Raw genomic sequence first — 21927 nt, forward strand, 5'->3', positions numbered from 1 at the left:
AATGGACTCCAAGTTGTAATTTGTTTCACAGACAGCAAGTATAAAGAGCACCATAGAAATGTTTATCTTTAGAAGTGAAGTTGTTCCAATCTCATCAATGATTGTCTAATGTTGTGAGCATTAAATCGTTTGAGATTAATGTGGCAAACATCCATAAGCAGAAAAACTGATAAAGGTCTTTAACAGGTCCGGCAATGCGAACTAACCTACCCATGGAAACCACATAAACCTCAGAGGTCAGTCAGCGCCGCAGCACCTCTCTGCAGATGCTCGAAGATCAGCAACAGGACTGTCTGACATGTAGCATAAAAAAAGATAAAACTACAGTCCTCTCTGTTTTAGAGGATTTTTTTTTAGCTTTGGCCTTTTTATTTTAGAGGTGCCAGGAGTGCATTATAAAACACAACTGCATTGCTGTTTCTTTGTTGTGTCTAATATTGCAGATGGAATAATAATGTCCTCAAATCTGACTAAGGGTTTCAGGAAACACTCACATTTTACAGTGGCTCAGAAGGTAGGGGTTTGGCCTGTAACCGGAGGTTCAAAACCCTGCTCCGTCAGTCTCAGCCATTGTATCCTTGGGCAAGACACTTCACCTGCCTTACCTACTGGTGGTGGTCAGAGGGTTCGGCGGCACCGGTGTGACGGCAGCCTCACTTCTGTCACCACCATCAGTGAGTGAATGAGTGGATGAATGGGTGACTGACTGATAGTGTAAAGCGCTTAGGTACATTCACATGCTAGGAAGCGGGGGAAATTCTGCATCTGTTGCTCCGAGTTCGGACTAAAAATGGAAATTAGTGGCCAGCTTGACGCTACATCTACATTTCTAATCAGATCTAACGCTGTCATAGTCGTTTTACAGTGATGTAGAGGGTGTTTTTTTTGTTCTTGTTTTGTAAGGGAATCTGCAAATCATTAGGGAAACATGTCCTGTTATAATTACAATTTGAAGTTTGCTCCATAATTGTGATGGTGGGAAAAAAGGTGGGGGGGGGTATCCTGTCAGGGGATGTGTGACAGTCAAGTGTGTCACTGATGGAGCTAAAAACAGCTGCTCTGGGGGGGAGGGGATGCCTCTGACCATACATTAAATGGATGGATGGGACACCATCAAACCAAAACATCTATGGGTGAGGGCACACACAAAGAAACCCCTGCCTATATGACAGAGAAGACCTGTCAGTGACAGATTTACCCAGGTGTATCAGGTTGTCTCTGCACCTACCTTTTGGTCCCGGCCCCAGTGAGTGTGTGTGTGTGTCTCCACTCTCTGGGGGTGCTGTAACACTCCTAACATGTCGTATCGGTCTTGATATGACACAGCAGGATGATGTGTGCGGGCCTGCAGTCCCTACATGTCAACACCAATCACCGTGACTCACAGGTTCACGGCGGCAAAACGGCGAAAACCTAACCTCACCTCACCAAAACACACCCTGGCTGAGGGCTCGTACGGACCTTTAGCCGGGGGGTCAGAGGGAGAGAGGGGGAAGGAGGAATAAAGGTGAAACCTCACAGATGACAGAGACGGACCTCGCCGGTAGCCGAACCCCGGCGTTCAGATAACACACAATGAAAACGTGGCTTTCGGCGTGAAGATCGCAAAGGAAACGGGGAGATGTGTTGCCCGAATTAAACAAACAGATCAAGGGGAGAGGAGGAAATGGATGAAAATAGCCGCTCGGTAGCTCCAAGACCCACATCCTGCTTTAGCACCAAACACGCCTGAACCGACAGACGAATTCATTACAGGCGGAAAGTGGAGCAGGTGAATGAGGGAAAAGTGGTGCTCTAATGGAAGCCGGTAGGCCTGGAGAGCGAACAGACAATAGCTATCAAAAACAAACAAAACGTGCTAAAGCATCCCCCCCATCGTCAGCCCCATGATTAGCCCCACTCCCCTCCTTTTTTTTACCTTCAGACAGCTCCAGGTCCAACTCCGCCAACTGGTCTCTAACCTCCTTCGGCAGGGCGGACAAATCAACGCCGCGGTCCGCCATGGTTTCTCCGAGAAACACCAAAGCAGTCTAGCTGTTAAAAAAAGAGCTGCTTCGAAGTGATAAAAAAATGGTTAAAAAAAAAGAAAAATGAATAAAACTAAAAAAAAACACCCTCCTTCAGGAAACAAAACAAGCGCCGGAGTGGGAGACACGGCCCATCCGCACGGCTTGCCCTTCCGCCATAATGGGGAAAACTCGCCACCAACGGCAACGCGCGGTCACGTGACCGCCCTCACCTCGCCTGCCTCTCCGTGTTGCTTCACTTCACGCAGCATCCGAGCCGACGGTCGCTCCGGGAGAGGAAAGAAAAAACAACAAAAAACCCTGCTCCCTCTGCTGTTACAGCCGGAGAAACGCACTCCTTTCACAGGGGGAGGCGAGGGGGAGTCCGCAGGAAGCAGCGGCACAAAATACTCACTCCTGGACTGGGAGAAATTAACCCAAAATAATATGGGGTTCCATAAAATACAGCTTAACATTGCTCCAAAAGTAAGGAGTTTTGTGTTTGATTGGTTATTTCTTTGCTGTAGCAATACTTCTTGGCTATGAACTGTATACATTTGGAAAGCCTGTTTATTCACTCTTTATTTGTGCCACATTTGATAGGAAAATGCATTTCTGGGTGGAGCAGCAGAGTTAAATGTGTGCTGCACCCATTAAAATCTTCTCTGCCAGTTCCAAACAGCTTATTCTACTCTTTCTGTTGGTTTGTGTTGTTGTTTTTTTGTTTGTTTTTTTTGTTTTTGGACTGAATGAAAACAAGTCAATTTAACAACATATTTGTTTAACAATCAGGGCCTCAGTAGCATGTGGAAGAACCATATGCAGCCACAGGATGGGAGACGATCCCATCCTTCAACCAGCATTTGTAGCAAGTCGGACGACGCGGTTGTGTTAATTTTTCCAATAAGGAAAGTTGCCTCAGGGCTTAGTGCTAGGACTCATTCTGTTTGTTTGGTTTTTTTTTGACATCTTGGGCTTAGTACACACCACACACTCAGACACAACCTTCTGTGTCATGGCTAAATAATACTCCTATGTCTATTATTCTCACCAAATGCTGATTTGTCTCATTCTTTTGTCTTTGTCTTGACAAAGGTCAAACAAACTCATGAAACTCCACAGCTGACAGAAATAAGTTCAGCTCACACCCCTACAGAGTCACCGCGCCATGAAGACTAAGAGTAATACAGACTCATGTTTCTTCTTAACCACTGCATTCCTCTCAGGAACATCACCCATTACTGTCGGCTCTAAGTATACTGTAGTCTCAACCCACACCAGTTTCATATTCAGTTCCACAGTGATGGAATGAGCAGCTAAATTCTGTCTGAGAACACCTAACCATCACTAACGTCCCCCTCTGTGCCTGCTGTATTCTGCTGTTTAAATAAATGTAAATAAATACATTGAAATTTAAATAACGACTTGTCTATTGTTTCCTAATGTAATGGATCTTAAATTTCGTTCCTGGTTTGGAAAGTCTTTTGGATAAAACAAGTGATAATTGAGTCAATATAACATATGGTTAAAAAAATAACATACTGTCATTTTGCTGCCACTCCCACAGCATTTAAAACCCACTCACAAAAAAAATCTTATGCGCTTGTTGTTTCTGTAAGAAACAGCAACCGTGTTTTTAGAGGAAACCAACCTCAAAGCAGACTGAATAAAATATCCCAGATGTTGGCTGTTGTCACTTTCTGCATTCTGAGTTTTTGACGTTCAGACGAAAAAGAAAACCAGAAACAACGGTTCCTAAACATCCAGACTGAGTCCAAGCCCCTTAGAGGCTACGTTTAAATTATAACGTGAATATGAGTCTGAGATTACTCAGTCACTATGTCACGTTTCAAAATGAATCTTAAATTATTCAGCAATAAATTTAGCTGCCTCTGGATTTCTATTGCTTGAAAGCCAGGTGATAGCGTAATTTCAATTTCAACTCATTAATGTTTGGAGGCAACATGGCCGCCACAGCCAAGCAACCTTAGCAAGCACAACAGTGGCTATAACTCTGTTAATTTTACAGGAACTGAGCTAAAATCTGGTGTAGTGGCTGAGCATTGTCCCCAAACACGTACTTGAGAACTACACATTGTGTAATATTTTTTTCTTAAAACTTTGACAATAACTATTGGAGTTAACTGTCCGTCCGTTAGCAAAATATCTCATGAGCCAGGGGATGGATTTTAATCAAACTGTCAGAAAATAAGCACTTAATATTCATCTAAAACTAATTACTTAAAGAGTTAAATCAATTCAAGATGGTTGCCACAGATAATCAACCTAAGCAAACCCTTAAATGTCTGCAACTCGTCAACCTATTTTCCTCTAATTTGTAAACTCAATAAAGGAAACTGAGTGAAGTGTGTGAGTCCAAACAAAGGGCAAACACAAAATTAACATGTCCTCTGCATTTTAAAACCTAAAAACTGATACAGACGCTTCAGTCAGTCACAGACCAAACAGGGTGATGTTCATTAGGATGTAGTTTCTTTAATTTGACTTCAGCACTGTAAGTGTTCATGGTATTCCACTTGGACATGCATGGAAAAGTAAATATATTCATATAGTACAGGTATGTACAGTACAATGTATTCTCTGATACCATCAGTCTGACAATGGGAGTGTAAAAGACTATTAATATACTATCTGCAACTTACACGCTGTTGCATTTTTCCTTTAAAATGTTCCTTTTACAGGAACTCTAACAGGCCACAGACTGAAAAGGAGATTATAAATTGACCAATTTAAAAAAATAAGTTAGTTAAGAACAGTCAAAAGATGAACCAAATCCATCTTAAAAGGTTTAACAATGGGGATATTTTCTTTTAAAAGAGGTCCACATTTTTTTTGTAGAGAAGACCAAAGGATGTTTTTGTTAAAGAAATTAGTCTCTATATTCATCAGTACAAACAAAAGGGTTATTAGGAAGGGGGGGTGAAAAGAGGAAATGACAGAAAAAAGGTGCCCATCACACAAATTAAACAAAAAAAGAAAACATGAACGCTAAATATAGTTTTAATTTTCATTTTATATAAACAATCCATATGGGACTGTTGGCTAAATATAGTGCCAACAAGTAAAATAAAATGCCAGGGTCACCATTGGGACTGTAGGACGAGAGGTTCAGTCAGAGGTTAAAATCTTTAAAGTAAATGGCAAATTCCCAACCACGAATACAGTACAAACACTAAAACCTGTTGTAAATAAAGTTCGGATGTTTTTCCATATATCTCAGAAAAAAAAAAAAACCAAAAAAAAAACCAAGAAGACAGGAGAGTGGCAAACGTTTGAACAGAAAAATAAACTATAAACCCTCGTTAGTTTAGTGCATACAGACAAGTAGTTATAATAACAGACAACATTTTGCTTTTGAAATATTGTATCCTGCGAATACACAATCATATTAGACAAAACGAGAACAGAAATGCTCAAACAAGAAAAAAAAACAAAACAAAAAACAGACAATTTGCTTCGGTGTTTATGCAAAAATATATATTGATATCTGGTAAAAACCTCTTTGTCTAAAGAACTGGAGCCTTTCAGAAACGATCGGAGGTCCGCTCGTAAAGCTTTCGCTGCCGAACGTGTGTTTGCCACGACTCTCCACCAGATGACAGACAAGTTCTGCAACAAGTCTGCTCCCAGTGAAGCAACAGGATCGATTAAAACAGGATATATAAAAAGTGCTGAGCGAGGAATAGGCCGTTGGTAATCTGATGAAATAAACAAATAAGGAAAAATAAATAGGTTTCCTCAATAGGTTGTAGTTTTTGTTGTTTTTTTTTCAAATCAGCTCATCCTTTTCTTTGTTTTTAAAACATCAGTGGGAAAATCTGAGGCACAAATGTGATCTTAAGGCAAAAATGATCAGACGTGGTGCGAGAGAGAGAGAGAGAAAGAGAGAGAGAGAGAGAGAGACAAAGTGCAAGAAAAGAAGCACTGATATACTGTGGATTCAGTCACTGTAACCCCTGCTTCACAAAACAACAGTCGGGCTGTTTATTTCTTGTCCCAGAAAAAGTACCAGGAGGTCTTTGGAGATTCACAGATCTTTTTTCTTTTTTTATCATTATGGCTTACTTTAAGGGTTTGGTAAAGAGCAAAAAGGACCAAAAGGGTTCATCACACTTCCACCGAGCAGCAAGGACGTTCAGCCATCCTGAGAGGTGTGAAAATAGCAGTTACATGAAGTCCTGGACCCACACACAGAAACAGCCATGAGAGGATTTATATATATTTAAAAAAAAACAAAAAACTTACAAACCAGTTTGATAGCTTGCCTGTTTTTTTTTTTTTGTTTGTTTTTTTAGAAACACGTGAAGGACGCCAAAGGCTCTATATCCTTCATGTTAGACAGCAATTTAACCAATTTAAAGCTACTATCAAATGATTTTTATAATCTGTAGACTAATTTGAGATGATTTGTCAATTAATAAATAAAAGAAAGCTGCAAATGCTTTTTTAGAATGTGTCCCCAATCAGAAAAAAAAAGTCAAATTCAGCAAATCTGAAGCGGGCAAACAACTATGTTTTGTTTTACATAATTAATCAATTTGCACAAATTAATACGTTTGACCGTAAAGAGGTGTATATGAAGCATGGTTAGTGGGTTCGTGTTGAGATCACGTCAAAGTGGAACCGTTTGCCAAACGTTTCGTGAATTACGGAGATCTGAAGATCACCTGTTCCATCTGAAGAGGACCAGGGATGTGCGATGATTGGTGTGCGAGTGTCGGCGTGGCTCGAGAGTTTAGGAACGCAAGGCACTACTCCCCGCTGAAAACAGTGTAAAGCCCTGTGTGTTGTATCCGGTTTGATCAAGGATGTTTCTGTAAGAACTGTGTGTCTGAAACTGTGCTGAAAAGTCCATCACGGCAGATTACTCGATGCAGTCCGTTACAGTCTGGTGAGGAGTTGTATTGACTGAGGGAGATGAGGGATGAGCAGGAAGACCGAAGGTAGGAGGGAGATTGGAGTCCAGCCCCTGTAGTTTATGGCAAAGTGAACAGGAAGCTCTCTCAAAAGTCTCAGTCCGTTACCAGAAGGCTGCTGCTGAGCTCCAGGCCACAGCGTCATGGCTCCGCAGGAGGATTAAAAACGGGTAAGGATGGAGAAGATGTGAAACGTGGACTTGTAGGTTGTGGATGGTGGGAGTCTTTCTTTCCCCTGTGGGATGAGCCAAGTCTGGGCCAGCGGTGGTGCTGCTCATCATCTGGCAGCAGACTGAGACTGTGCAGCCATGATAATGTGAGAGGGTCCGCTCTCAGCTCGCTGCTGCTGGCCCATCCCCGCCAGAACAGACATGGCCATGGCCTCAGCCGCGGCCCGGGAGCTCAGGCCGTTGTGCCCTGTGGAGGGGCTCGGCGCCAAAGAACTGTGCTGGATCACGGGGGCTGGGGAACCTGTGGGCTCTGACGTGTCTTTCAAACTCTCGTCTGCAGCTACAGGAAAAAAGAAAAGTACAGATTTAAAAGCTGGCAAATAAATGCAACTTTGATTGCTGCAAAATGAAATAATGAATTTATAGCTGATAGGGTGTTTGCTGTGCATATTTACAAACTGCTTGTATTTTTCACCTGACTGACGTGTTATATTGTACGTGGCTCGATGATAATTTGTCTTAAATAATATCTACTACCAGTGCAGCTTGTGTCAAACTGGCCAGCAAATAAAACTGAGAACAGAGATTATGCCGTTTTTTTCTTTCAGCTGCTCCCTTCTGTAGGGGTGAGGGAGCCTTTAGGAAAGATTTGACATTTACATTCAGAGCAGATGCCCTTCGTGACGCAACCTGAGCTCGAACCTGCAGCCTCAGGATTACAAGACCGTGGCACTGACCACCGAGCTACCGCGGCCCCACTGAAAACAACGACGTGACCTTCTGATTTACGACTTCGCTTTTAATTCAAATCAAGCTCCAATTAGCACCATGTGAGTAACAGGACCGACTGAACCTGTGGCTTGAGGTCTTACCTAAGTAGGCGGTTTTCTTTTGTAGGGTCGTTACAGGACAGTCCTTGTGGGCCAGCAGCAGCTGCTTTAAATGAGCCACCTCATTTCGCAGCAGAGACACCTCGTTCTAAAGAGAGGGAAAAGGAAACTATAGTGTAGTTCACACTTCATTTATTGGTCATACTGTACAAACATGATTAGATTTTAATATCATTTTTTTCTTTTCCCTTGATGGGTTTTGAATGAATTTCAACTATGAAATGATCTTTATACTGTTTTGATCCCAAAACATTTAAAGTTCAAAACCTAACACAATAAAGGGTTGAAATAAGTCATGCTGACTTCAAAGTTTCAAGTCTTGCAACACAACACATTAATAAATCCACCCAGTATTTCCTTTCACCAACATCGTTCATCTGGAATAAATCTCGCAAAGTTCCAAAACTAGTTGGAGACTTGTACGCTGCGCGTTTCGTCCCCGTCCACCCACTCTAAAACCCACTCACCGACAGCGAGACGTTCAGAGAGCTGAGCTCCTCGGCCTTCTTCTCCAGAGAGTTGACCCACAGTTTGCGTTTCTGTCTGCAGCGCGACGCCGCCGCCCTGTTCCTCTCCAGGAAGCGCTGCCTTCTCTCATCTGGGTCATCGTCTACCGTCCGCCGCCGACGCCCACCTGTAGGCTGCGCTGGAGATACCTTGAGGGAGAGAATGGCAAGAAGTCAAAAGGAAACAGACAGACAGGCGAGGGAAACGGAAGAGAGACAAGAAAGAAAAGGGAAGTTTGAGTCACAGTTTCATTCTTTAAAGCCAACAAAACATCTTAGCACATGAAGCACAACCTAAATTTTCGGCAACTTGAAAAGGTTATCCGTTCACTCCAGTTTTTTAAAATTTTTTACTCAATGAGAGAGTCAGGTAAAAAGAAGCACCTGAGGTTGTGCAGGTGACGGAGCGTCTGGATGCTGGACGAGCAGCTGACTCTGCTCTGCCCTCTGAGGTACCATGGGGCTGTTGCCCATGGCCACAACCCCCAAACTCTGTCCCGACGGGCTCTGCTGGGACAGGGCGGCCTTCAGACGCTGCAGGAGTACAATTACACGGGCCGCATCAATAACAAGTTCAGGAAGTGGTATTCACAAGTCAAAGTGCCAACAGAAACAAAGCGTAAAGGAGGCTGCTTCATTACTGTGGAGCAGATCAAAGCCAAGAAGCCGAGCCGAAGGTTGTTCATTCCTGTTCTCCCCTCCAGCTGAAGCAAGAATAGCTTGAAGTAAACGCTGATTTAAGCTCATTTTTTTTTTCTTAAACCAAGTTGCTCATCACTGGTGAATTGTGTGATAAAAACGTATTTATAGTTGAAAAGCCTGAATTATGTAAGGAGTGAATTTAAAAAAAGCCCCCCCCCCCCCGCCTGCAGCATATTCATGTGACATCCTGATCTACCTCAACCTCTTTGTACTGAGTTTGGTTCTCGAGGCGTTGCATCATCTGGGGCAAGTTTTCAGATCAGGCTGCTTTGGGATTCTTCTTTTTTTTCCAGATGAAGATAATGATTTCAAAGTGATATGCATTCATTCAAGGAAAGCTAGGTCTTTCATTTTGCACGTTTCCATGACAAAAAAAAAAAAAAAAAAAAAAAAGAGTATCTGAACTGAAACCTCGCTGAAACTTGGCTGAATGGAAGGATATTTTAGTTGTGGACAAGGCTTCTTGCTTAAAATAAAAAAGTTAAAAAAAGCAAAGGCACTCTGTGGAGCTTGTGAAAATATTTTTAAAATTCTAACTTTTTAATCACTGATGAACAAAGGTGTCAAGCACATGGTAGCACCGACTTTAATGACTTGGATCTTTATCAGGGACAAAAGTGACAAAAATATATGTAAATTGGGACATCTTTGAGCCTGTGTGCGCCTCTCGGTGTCCAGATTTCAGTAAAACTTGAGTTGCTGAGCACAAGGGTTAAACAAACAAGTTACTGCAGCAGAAAGTCATATGATGAACAAGCTCAGCCTGGAGGGTGAAGATGGAGAGAAGAACAGATAAAAAAAAGGGATAAAAATAGAGAGCTAATCTAACACTGACCATTTTGGCCTCTGAGTGGATGCTGTAGCCGGAGGGGGAGTTGGAGCCGCTGCTGCTGCCTCCCAAAGGGGGACCAGGGATGCCAGGAATGTTGGGTACCATACACATGGGTCGGGCCAGCTGGAGACCATATAGACATGACGCATAAATACATAAGAATTAAAACCCAACCAACTTCTCGACTGTAAAGTTACCAGACAGCAGACTGCCTTACATTAATAACAGACGGTATATGTACGGGCCCAGGGAGCACCGGCACCGGCTGACCAGAGGGAAGCATCATCATCGGGTAATGGCTGGTTGGTGAACTAAACCGAGGCCGAACAGGAGATTAGTTATGTTTCTATAAAACAACATTCACACATACAGGAAAATATTTTTTGCTGAAGGCTTTGAGCCACCCTTCGTTTCTTCCTGGTATGCAGTGAGTTCTTAAAATGTTTTGCAAAACTGGAGAAGTGGAGGAGAAAAGAAGAACTAGCAGATATAAATAACCATCTATAGTAGAAAAACAGTATCTTAAAAGGATGTCCTGAAGAAATAAGAGAAAACAAGAAAAAGACCTAACAGATAGATCATGTTTTTAGTTGATCGATCTATCATATGCCAAGCATTCTGGGGTATCTTTGACTTCTTTTTTTTTTTTGTTGTAAAATTAACTAAGAAAAGGGAACAAAGTGTGTGTTTGCGAAAGGCTGCTTGTAACAAAAATACCAAAAGTTATGGTTTAAAAAGATCGTCTCAGGTCTTTGGTTATATATAGTTAGAAAACTATACAAGGCTTTTTTATGCATGAAGTCAGCGTTATGTCGCTGAAAACTATTTATCTGAAAATACTCGCGAAGAAGAGCTGAACAGAAAATGAATGTTAAAACAATAACAAGAAAAAGTTCCCAAACTACTAAAACGACTTTAATTAATTACAAGAAAGCCTGGCTTGTTGGAAACAAAACAGAAAGGGAATTAGGGGACTTTTACAGTGATTATGAATATATTTATACTTCACACCTAAAAATTCTCAATATTTATAACTGATGTCAATTTATGGAAAAGAAATACATCAATATGTCTTATTTCCAAATATCTAAATACATGTTTCAAATAAAAATAGCACTGTACAATCTTATTTTTTATAGTTCGTAAATGAAAATTTCTTTTATAAGTTCTAGTAAAGTGCATTTTTATGGTTAATTTTTATTGCTACTGTAAACATATGTTGGATATGACTTGCAGATTTTTATTCTTCACTGTGTTGTCTATAGCTTTGATGCTAAACTAATGCAATTTTCCCCATTAGGAGACAAATAAAGGATTCTTTTAATCTAATATTTTCTACAAATGAGCAAAACAATTAATGCATTTAAAGTTTTGCAGCTCCAAAGATACATGATGGCATCCTTGTGCCATATTGTATCAGTGTCTAGAAAGCAGGAATAAAAAAAAAAAACACTAAAATGACAAAACAAGAATGATGTAACTGTATGGTGTTTGTTCTGGTTGACGTATGTTTATTAACAGCTTTACATGTCTTTACAAAAACATACAAATACAATTTCTAAGCCAAAATAATGTGATTTTTAACTTTTCAACCAGCTGCCGAACAGCAACTGTTTTGTTTTGCTTCAGTTTTTTTTTTTGTTTGTTTCTAACGGTACAGGAAAGAAATAATAAATTAAAGGAGGCATGTTGAGGTCAGCAGAGGTCAAAAGCCGGATGATATTACTCACCCCAAAGTGCGATTTGAAGGCGGTGCCTGCGTGATGACAGAGGTGGGCGATGGCATGGTGGGATGAAGAGCGTCGAAGCCCAAGTGTAGTGGGAGAGAACCGGGACGCACGATTGTTGGGGTGGGGGCTGAGTTCCTTGGTGGTGTGTCCTGGGAGAGAAGCAACAAAAGGAATGAAAAACGCACGTCACATTTCTGAGTCATTTTGAATAAAAAAAACAAAAAAGAAAAACAAGTTTTCCATTTCTGACGCTGAAGTCACAAGTGACAATTTAGAGCAATTCAATGCTGCACCCACCCACTCTGTACACCCGTGTAACCCGTCCTCTTTTCATGTGTACTACCTTTCCTTTCATCACAGGCTCATTGTTGCTGTCTGATTTCCCAGATATGGATTCAGGACTGCCTGGTGGCGAGGAGTCCACCTCCACAGGTTCCTCCTTCTTCACCTTCACGTCTGACGGCGTCTGCAGGCTCATGTCCAAAGCCACAGAGTTGGCTGCAGGAAGCTGAGAAGTCACAAAGATAAATAGAATTAGGTTCTCATGGCCAAAAGACAAAAAAAAAAAAAGGAAGTTAGAAATCATTACACAGACCTACCAGTCACAGCTGGTAGCACCAGAAACATATTTTTAGCGCAATAAAACACAGAAGCATCTGAATAAAAGCCTCTTGACAAACTGCAACAACTGAAATTCTAATGATGCATAACAAAGTGTGCAAGGCAGGAATTTCAAGCTGTAATTTTTTGACTAAATCAGCATTTCAGGTAAAAAAAAAAAAAAAAAAGGGAACTAAAAAAAAACGTGTTTTTTTTTACTAAAGGAAATTCTGCAGAAAACTTCCCTGGCTTCTGAGCACAATAAACCACGCAGACATGGACATGCACACAGCGGATAAAGTCGTCATCTGGTTTTCTTACAGCGCTCTTGGCTCTCTTATCGTCGTCATCTTGTTCGAAAGAGCTGGCCAACTCGTTGAACAGACCAACTTCCTCGCAGTTCTTAAGGAAACGGGTGGGGGTAGGTGTTTGATCTGGGAAAAAGGTCACAATAAAGAAAGAAGTGACTATTAAAAGCCACACTGCCGCACTTAATTCACACTTAGCATTTAGTTTAAAAGCACACTGCACATCCAGGCGTAGAGCAAACTGTTAAAAGTTCATGACTGTGCAAAACTTTTTCTGTTAACTCACATAATACACTGATAGAATATATCATGCAGTAAGTTATATTGATTTTTAACCAAACTATACTTTTTCTTCATATGGACAGTATTATTATTGCTGCTGTTTTAACAATGTTAACACTCCACGGCATTCCTTGTTTTTGTATTTTCTAATCATCTTGCTGCTATTTTTGAGACGCTTTTAAGTACAAGGACGCTGCTATGACAACCAATTTCCCTCTGGAATTGATAGAGTCATCATTTATAAATCTAAAAGTCTCGAGCCATGCCTCATTTCTTTATATTCCGCTTCCACAGAGCCAGGGATTTTATTAATGGGATTTTCAAAGTAATCTTAAGCAAACGTTCTCAGGAGAGCTGTTAAAATTTTGGATGAAAAAAACCTCAATGGGAGCTGTGTATACATGGTCATTTTTAGGTGAATTGTTTGTTTGTTAGGCCACTTCACAATGACCTGATAATCATTCAAGCATAAAACAAGCAGCCAGCTGAAAGACTCAGTATTTTGTCAACACATAACAATCAACTTAGCAAAAACAATCCATTTAAAAATTGTAAAAATTGGATCTTTGTTACCAGTACCAGTGGTCAGGTACAAGGACTAGACTAAAAAATTAGAGGGGAAAAAAAGCAGCTATAGTCAAAAATAAAAATAAAAGGCTCTTGAAAAATCTTCAGAAAGCAAAAAAAAAAAACCCTTTTGCTTAAAACCACTTTAAAGTATTCCAAATCTGAAGTTTTAGAAGCAAAATATAAAGAATAAAGTGGTGGCTTGAATGCGTTTGCTCAGCAGAAGCAGTGTAGAGTACACAAAGCTGAATGTGAATGCTGGGAGCGGCCGTTCAACGTTACCTGCGATGATAACAGAGTCGGTCCTGGGAGGGCCAAACTTCAGCGTCATCTCATGCTTGTGTTTGTGTACCGCCAAGTGGTCCTCGTTGGTAAACCTCTGGAGCAAAGCGAACAAGGCGAAACGAGACAAGAAGTTGATAAGCATTAGCTGAAAGACAACTGTGTCCTGGTGACTTGAGCAGACAGACCACTTTACTGTAACCCAGATATCCTATTGCAATAATCACAGGCAGATGTAGCTCACCACTTTACAGCCCATACAGTAAAAACTATGTGACAACCCACAAAAAAAACTGTGGTATACAATTTCGGCCTTGTGTAGGGCTCATTATAGCCAGAGGATGTGGGCTCAAATAACCTCATACCAACCAAAACTTTCCTGAAAAAATAAAAGGATGATTGTGGATGAGATTACTGAAACGATTTTAATGGCACGGAGAATGTAGAGGAACGAGGAGTGGAGCTGATCTCAAATGTACGACAAATCATCAGCAGTCGTATAGGTTTGAGTTCAACCCGTCTCCTTGTTTTGTTACTTCCTATCAGGTATCGCATCGGAGGCTTACAGGTGGTCTGGCACCGACGCAAATCAGACAGAACAGCCGTCCTCTGAGACACGGAACGTCTTCTCCTGAGAAGTGGCGATGTGATTCACTCAGAGACGTAGGAGGAATAATCTCGGCTCTGGGCAACAACCGATTCACTATTCGCCGCAGCCTATTTTGGGGCGCCGCGTTACAGTTGCGAGTTCAGTCAGGGGAGTGAAGTGGAACCACAGTCGAGTGTCAGAAGCCGTATTTTTAGCCTGACCAGAACGCATCACCGATACATCTACATATCCCGTCTATCTCTTCCCTGTGAACAAGACGACTAGATCTTGTGGAGGAAACTATTCCCTGACTAATCTCCCTGAGATAATACCAGCTAGGACTGCCGTCAACATGCAAGAAATAGTGAGCATCATATTTACAGAAGGGGGGTGGGGTGGGGTTTGCTGCTGTTGTTGTTGACGTTAACTTGGTCAAAGGAAAACCCTGAGCAAAGCCAGAAGTCAATCATCCTTGTTCTATTATGGGCACGATTCAGATTTTCCCGGTAGACAACTGTTGCTCGTAAAGGGCAGCAGTAAAACTGCATCTGGACGCTAAGACCTTGTAATGTTAGGGATGTCCTGTATCTAACACAAATAAGTAAATAAATAAATGTGATCATAGTGATATTATTTAGGGCCTGACAGCAAAACGGCTACTCACTAAACCTCGACGCTTTTGGGACCAACCTGAGCATTTTATAAATTTTAAACTAAATGTTATTTTTATGCCAAACAAGATGAAAACTTTCTCTTTTTTTAAAAAAAACTTTTAAATACAATAACATAATGAGTATTAAAACAAAACAAAAAAAACAAATAAAAGGCCTAGCAATGCTTGAAGGAACAAATATCGCCTGCCACCTTTCATGCTAGAGTTTTAAATGAAGATCTTATTGATGAAAAATGATCGAGTTTCTGCGAACTTTATAAATGGTTTGCAATACTGTGAGATCTGTTAGCGCTCCAAGTACGTGTTGTGAATGACACCCAGCTCCTACAGCACCAAATTTAACTCGCTATCTGAGAAATTGATTGACAGCCTTTTTGTATTTGCTATGACTGCTTAGCTGCGACGACCATCTTGAATTGCTCCAAAAGTTAATTAGTTGCAGATGTACATTCGTTGATTACTTTGATGGTTTAATTAATATATGTTCACTGGTTCGTGAGATACTTTGCTAAAACTACAAGAAAACAAACACACATAGATGCAGCTAAAAACATTAAGGCCTTCACCTTCGACATGTGCTTTACTTTACTTTACTTTATTTAAAGTAGTGGATTACAAGCTACAATGTAAGAAGTCTCACACCGAAGTTGAGCAATACGAAGCTAAGAAAGATTTGAATTTCTCAGCTAAGTCAAAGTACTACAAACTAAGATGATGTTGCGATACTACAAAACACCCCCAGATGTTTAACACCATAACACAACCTCAGACGTGTTTAGTTTGACACTCAAACAGGACCGCAGCTGCGGACCTCCACCGTCATCAGTGTCACTTTGCCTCGAAAAGCTGTTGTTTAAACTGTGTACTGAATAAATAATCCTGTGAATTACACATGCAATCCATTTACATCAAAGAAATGTGCCCAACAAGACATAAAAAAGTCTCTCGGTAGCCGCAATGATGGGAAAAAGAAAGAACAAAGGCCTCGTTTATCCCTCAAAAAAGCATGTAGGATCGCTTTTAATGACTCTTGTTCACGCCACAATTATGCACAGCAGATCACTCCTAGCTAAGTATTTTAAAAAGTATATATTAGTTGAATGTTCTATAACCACATGAACACTTTCATTAAACTTTAGATATTCCACAACAGACTATTATATCCCCAAACAAGACTATCAGACAACTAAATGAGATCTGATATGATATTTGCAGCTGGATAATCGAGTCCGAGAGCTTGTGTTTCACAATTTCTTCTTCCTTTATTTGTATGATATCGAGCCGAGCCCCGGCAGTACACCAACTAAGAAGCATGTGAGTGTACTACCGGCGCTCCGCTGAGTCACCGCCGCGGCTCAAACCTGTGCCTGCAGGCGCTCGGCGGTGACAGGTTGAAACAATAACTGCACTCTGATTACTCACTGGAGCTTTCAGTGTGAGTCACAGCTAAAGGAGACAGCCTCGTCTCACAGGAGCCTGCAAGGTAGAGCATGACTCGTGTGATGCTCGTTAGAAATTGCATAAATCACAGATGGTCTGCTTACGTCAGCAGTGAGAAGGTATAACGGGGGAAAAGGACAAAATTTCCAAACCATCAGCTGCCGTGCACCTTTCCTTAAGTTGTCAGCTTGTATAAAAAAAAAACCCAGGTGAAGGTGGGAAAAGACTTACCTGTCCACAGCCGGGAGCGTTGCACACAAATGGTTTGTCGTCCCCCATTTTTGCAAAGAGTCTGCAGTGTAACTGTGGAAGAGGAGAAGAGGAGAACATTGTTGCCTGTGGCTTTTCTGGATCTCTAAACAGACAAATCCCGATGAAAAAAAAAAAAGAAAGAAAGAAAGAAAACAGGGATGCTGCGGCTTGTAGTCTGAGCAGGAAGCCAAACGCTGTTTAAAAATAACCCTGGCACCGGAGGAAAACATGCACAGAGGCAGCGAGAAGAAGTTTCCCTGGTGATACTTCCTTCACGCAGAGGGGCTTCTGGTTGGCCAATGAGAAGGACAGCTAACATTTACACTAACACATCTCCCTCTCCTGCCACATTTAACCCATTTATGCTCACTCCTCGCCACTCGTTCTCTTTTTACCACTCCCTCTCTTTACCTCTGCAACACCTTCCCCCCTCCCTTCCTACATTCAGAGTTTCCTGCCATTTCTCGCTCTTCATCTCCTCCATGCTAACTTTTGCGTTTATGGTGACAGTCAAGAGAGGAATTACAGAAAAAAATAATATAAATACATTGTCAAACAACAGGTTTACTCAATAATGGCAGAAACAGTCTTTTCATAATTCAGTGTGAGAACTGGTGCTTTCAGGAAATGGTGGCATTGCTTCTGAGTGAAAAAAGAAGAAATAGGTCAAAGTGTTAAATGCTCATTTGACTCAACTGTAACAGTAAATATGTTTACTGCAGATTACGCTGGAAACTTTATAAACACCTCAACAACACACTTTTTTTTTTTTTTTTTAAATTCTTACAAAGTAATAACCGGACGTACATCTGCAACTAATTACATTTTTGAGTCAGTCTAATTCAAGATAACCACCACAGCCAGCTGACCTTGGGAAACACAAAAATGGCTATACGCAGCCAATTTTTCAGATAAAAAGCTAAAAAATTGGTGTGGCGGTGGCTGAGCAATGTCTCCAGTCCATTCTCTGAGCACTACACATTGTGCAACATCACTGGCTGCCTGTTAGCAAAATATCTCATGAACTACTAATCAACCTTAGCTTTCTCGAGGTTTGACCAAAACAGCTACAACTTCATTATTTCTCAACATAAGAGGACCATCTTAGTCTAAAACTTTGGCACAAAAGGCAGCGGGTGATAAGCATTCCTTCAAAGAGTCCTACGCCTTGAAATATCACTAGTTTGAGATCAATGTAAAACAGTGTTTTTCCATATTAGATAACTTGAAGGAAGTGTTTTTACCACTCTTTGTGTGTGTGTGTGTCTGTGGTTACAGCTTGAATAACTTTAAAGGCATCAAAAATAGACACAGAACAGAGTTGTTGGACTATTAACGCCACAGGAAACACCCATAGAGCTCCAAATGCTCCTTCATCCCTCTCTTCTTCTGAGTGAATGCTCTTGTAAAGAGTTAAATACGCACCCCCCCACCCCCACCCAAACTCCACCCTGCACTGCTCTGCACTCTGAGCAGCTGGACAAAACTCCTCGTGAAGACAAGCTGGAGAAGTTAAGAAAAATGACTCACAACCATTAATTCATGGGGACTAGCCTGGGAAGGGTACGTGGGGCGGCGACAGACATGAATGTTTTAGCATTCTCAGCTGGCGCAAGGTGACGTCTGGCAGCTATTACGCAATGCTGACAGCGCAGCAAGCACCTTGATGTTTACTAAAAAAAAAAAAAAGGAACAAAAGCTACTAGAAAAGCGACTAGAACACCTTTTAGGATTTTAATTTAAAAGCAGCTTTGGTATTATACTTAAAGAGTTGCTTTAAAAGCTCAACACATCCAGATTATTGCACAAACTAAGCAGCAAGAATCTTAAAAATGTGATTAATGTAACAGCACTGAGATACTGACCACAAAACCCCCTTTTTGTACTTATTATATGGGGTTAAGCGTGAGCCCTAACAATATTGAGTGGGATAGATTATTCATTATTTTGGCGAGGCATAAATGTCTGAAAGGTTTCCCAGTGTTGAAGTCAGTGCATTTTCCTTCTTCACCCCTCCATGTCTCCCTTCGCTGAGGACGACTGCCCTTGAGCCAACACATGATTACTGAAGCTTTGTGCTGGAATATGACGCTCCCATGACGCCGGGCTTATAACGGGCCTTACCGCTGTTTCCTTCTGGGTCTGCATCACATTTGCAGGCAAAAAGTTGGAAGAAGAAAAAAAAAAAAGCCAACGAAGCACAGCAGACCTCCTACACGACAGCAACAGGTCAGCGCCAGCGCCTTTGCAAATTGTCTCCAAGTCGCTGGGTGTATTTGTGCAGAGACGTGCCGGCAAACGAGATACTCCATCTAACTCGTTATACCAAGGGTGTGGACTGACACATCTGGCATTAGGAGTGGGAGCACATTTCAGAGTTTACATCTTCCTAAAGACATGTTAGACATTTACTTGGCTGGCTGGCACGAGCATAAAATGGGGGAATTTGATTTTGTGGAAAAGACCATAAATACGAGAGAACATGGATGGAAAATACCTTCAGTTTTCAAAAGCTGCCACCACTAACGTTTCGAAAAGATTTAAAGGTACTCATTGCAAAGTCATGACGGCCGGTGAAATAAAATCATAAAGTAAGAAATAAAGAAAACAAAAAGTCTGATTATTTTAATATATTGGTATGTATTTATGCACAGATTTGTTGAGTAAAATATGCAGATAAAAAAAAAAAACTGGTTAGGTTGAAAAGGTAAAGCCGTGTGTGTCTGAAATTGCGGCGCCGCGCCGCACCGCCGTGGTTGATTCCCGGTATTTATTCTTGATGCTCGTTTTACTCGTTCTTTCTCTTTTCTTTCCGGTTTAGCTGCAGATTCACTTTTATAACTCAAATTAAATGTCTTCTTCTTCGAGATTCTCTGCTCACCACCCATATTTATTTACCTACACAGACTATGACCAGCCTAATGCAAGTCAATCACCTGTCTCAAGTCTCCACGCGGCCTTCAGCAGATTCAACCAAGTGCTTTGTTTACATTGAGTGTGTACCCTCATTTCAAAATTGCATACCAATATATTTGGAAAACTACTGGAGTGAAGTCTTTCAAACTGTACCGTTTCAGGATAAACTTCTGATTTCATAGTTTGCATTGAGGACTTTTACGCTTTATGACAAAACAACTGATCTGGAGGTAGATCTCCAAACAATGCACTACTGTCAGGAACAAAAAAGGTGCGTTTCTGCAAATTTGCATCTTTCCAAATGTCTCGCTGAGAGGACACTGGGTGTCATCTGAAAACCTACAATGTAAAGGTTCACCGCACCGTGAGAAACAACAAATCGGCCCATTGGTTACAGCACATCGCTGATGTTCATCACAGGCGCCGATATCAGCTCCACCTGTTTTCGCCTCCTTTTCATCCGCGGTGTCACGGAAGCGGGTGAAAGTACCCCAATTCCTCTCCCGCTCCTGCCATTGAGCCACCGTTAACTTGGATTTCTCCGACTCAGCAGGTGTGTGTGTGTGTGAGGGGAGGGGAACAAGTCCTGGCTATAACCAGCGACAGCCATCCAGTGTTTAATGCAGCCTGCTAGGAAACTGACTAAACAAACTGTATTAATAGCTCGCGCCGCAGCCGTGACGCTGGAATCTGAGGCTTGAATTGCCAGAGGACAGGGAAGACCCCCCACCACCACCCCCACAAAAGAGAAACCGTGAAGGTGGGGAGAGAAGGAATGACTTGTGAAAGAAAGTAAAGCAAAGATATCCGTTGCAGGTGAAGTCTGCGATTACGCTTGTGGTTGAGTGAGTGCAGCTGCCAAAATGTATTTATGTAAGCAAAGTGAACGCAAGATTTAGTAAGTGGAACAAATGAAATCCAATATCCACGTACGCATAACGGGTCAACAGACAATCTAAGTCGACGCCAAGCTAGAAGGACAATACAGGACGGATTCTCTTCACGTTGTGCCAAATCGCAACAAAAAAAAGACAGTTTTTTTGTAGTTTTGCTTGAAAATATTTAATGTTTCGAGCTATTACCTGTCCTGCTATGTTTTCAGAAAGCTACCTTACCTCACTATGAAATGTACGCTGCGTACAAGCTCAGGTGTATGTACTGTAGTTTCTGAGAATGGGTCAATAGGTTTAGCTGGGCAAAACATGCTGCAGTTTTATCTGCTGCAACACTTCTCCAAGTGATGGAATGAGGTACAACTGTGCCAAAAACATGTCCTGCATTCCTGGAGGAGGTGTTGACATGCATGGGGACGCGGATAGACCGACGTCCAGGAGTTCAAGTTGCAGAATACTATGTTATCACGACCTACTGAGGCTCTGAGTTTGGGTTCTTCTTCAGGACCAAAACTCCCCCCCATTATTAAATTATATTCCGTGGCGCAGCGCCTAAAGAGTGCATTTTTTTAACGTACATCCGAGGCTTGCAGCGTCAAACTGTTTTTTTTTCCCAAAAAAAAGCTTCCCTCTTCTTACAGTCCAGACAAAGCTTGTCTGGCTTTAAAAGAAGAAAAAAAAGTTAGTTTCTTTTAGCCTCCATTACCTTCTGGCTGCGGACTTGGCCCAGCCTTTTCCCGTAACAGGACCGCCTGTGCTCGACGGCAATTGGCCCAAAGCACGTCACTCTCACGCACACACAGCTTTGGACCCTGTCGATAACAGCAGCCAGCCGAACCTTATTGGTTAAAACCGCGAAATCAACTTTTTTTTTTTTTTTGGTATCCTCGCAGAAAAAAAAAGTAGTAGCTTAGCCGCTGTTGCTAACGTTAACAACAGGCCGAGCGCGCGCTGAAAGTAACAACAACGCTGCCGACAGTTTCCCTGCTGACAACAAGACACACGTTAATTTACCGACAATTTAGTGTATTTTTAGTGACATTAATGTGTTTAGTGAAAAGCACAACAACAGCGGAGTTGGGGGGAGGGTGGGGGGAGAAGGAAAAACGCGAACAGTTAGTTGGTTGGCGGAATGACACTTGAGTGCAAACCGAGACAGACGAGTCAGTGAGTCCGAATGAAAACCACCTGACAATCCCACGAACTTAACAGCACGGGGCGCCGAAAAGGGCGGCCCGAAACGAGAATCTGCGAGAGTTTAAACAAGTCGACATGCCCTATTTTTTAATTTAAAAGTTAGCAAAATGTTTACAAACTCACCCTCGCGCCCCTCTCTCTGACTCCCCTCTCCT

General features: G+C 41.7%; 2 protein-coding genes across 5 annotated transcripts in view; both read right to left on the minus strand.

The window, feature by feature from the left end:
- Nucleotides 1-2217, minus strand: part of dip2ba (disco-interacting protein 2 homolog Ba) — a 36428-nt gene extending 34211 nt beyond the window's left edge. For 2 of the 3 annotated variants that reach the window (XM_017430956.3, XM_017430955.3), the window contains exon 1: nucleotides 1919-2216. In XM_017430956.3, coding sequence (XP_017286445.1) covers nucleotides 1919-2003 — 85 coding nt within the window. In that variant the 5' untranslated portion in view covers nucleotides 2004-2216. Of the gene's footprint in view, nucleotides 1-1918 lie in introns of all 3 variants that reach the window. The other variant, XM_017430954.3, reaches the window with a different exon arrangement.
- A 2265-nt stretch (nucleotides 2218-4482) lies between these two features.
- atf7a (activating transcription factor 7a) lies at nucleotides 4483-21927 on the minus strand. Of its 2 annotated transcripts, XM_037977024.1 has the most exons (12): nucleotides 21896-21927; nucleotides 16746-16817; nucleotides 13813-13907; nucleotides 12695-12807; nucleotides 12117-12281; nucleotides 11774-11922; nucleotides 10261-10354; nucleotides 10047-10166; nucleotides 8894-9043; nucleotides 8471-8659; nucleotides 7986-8091; nucleotides 4483-7453 (listed from the first exon to the last, which is right to left on the minus strand). In XM_037977024.1, exons 3-12 carry the CDS (start codon nucleotides 13859-13861, stop codon nucleotides 7221-7223), a joined length of 1368 nt encoding a protein of 455 aa, XP_037832952.1. In that variant the 5' UTR covers nucleotides 13862-13907; nucleotides 16746-16817; nucleotides 21896-21927; the 3' UTR covers nucleotides 4483-7220. The 2 variants fall into 2 exon arrangements, with proteins under 2 accessions (XP_037832952.1, XP_017286465.2); XM_017430976.3 differs by lacking the exon at nucleotides 21896-21927 and having other exon boundaries at nucleotides 13813-13909; nucleotides 16746-16835.

Source organism: Kryptolebias marmoratus, linkage group LG8, assembly GCF_001649575.2.
Source record: "Kryptolebias marmoratus isolate JLee-2015 linkage group LG8, ASM164957v2, whole genome shotgun sequence".
Classification (NCBI taxonomy): domain Eukaryota; kingdom Metazoa; phylum Chordata; class Actinopteri; order Cyprinodontiformes; family Rivulidae; genus Kryptolebias; species Kryptolebias marmoratus.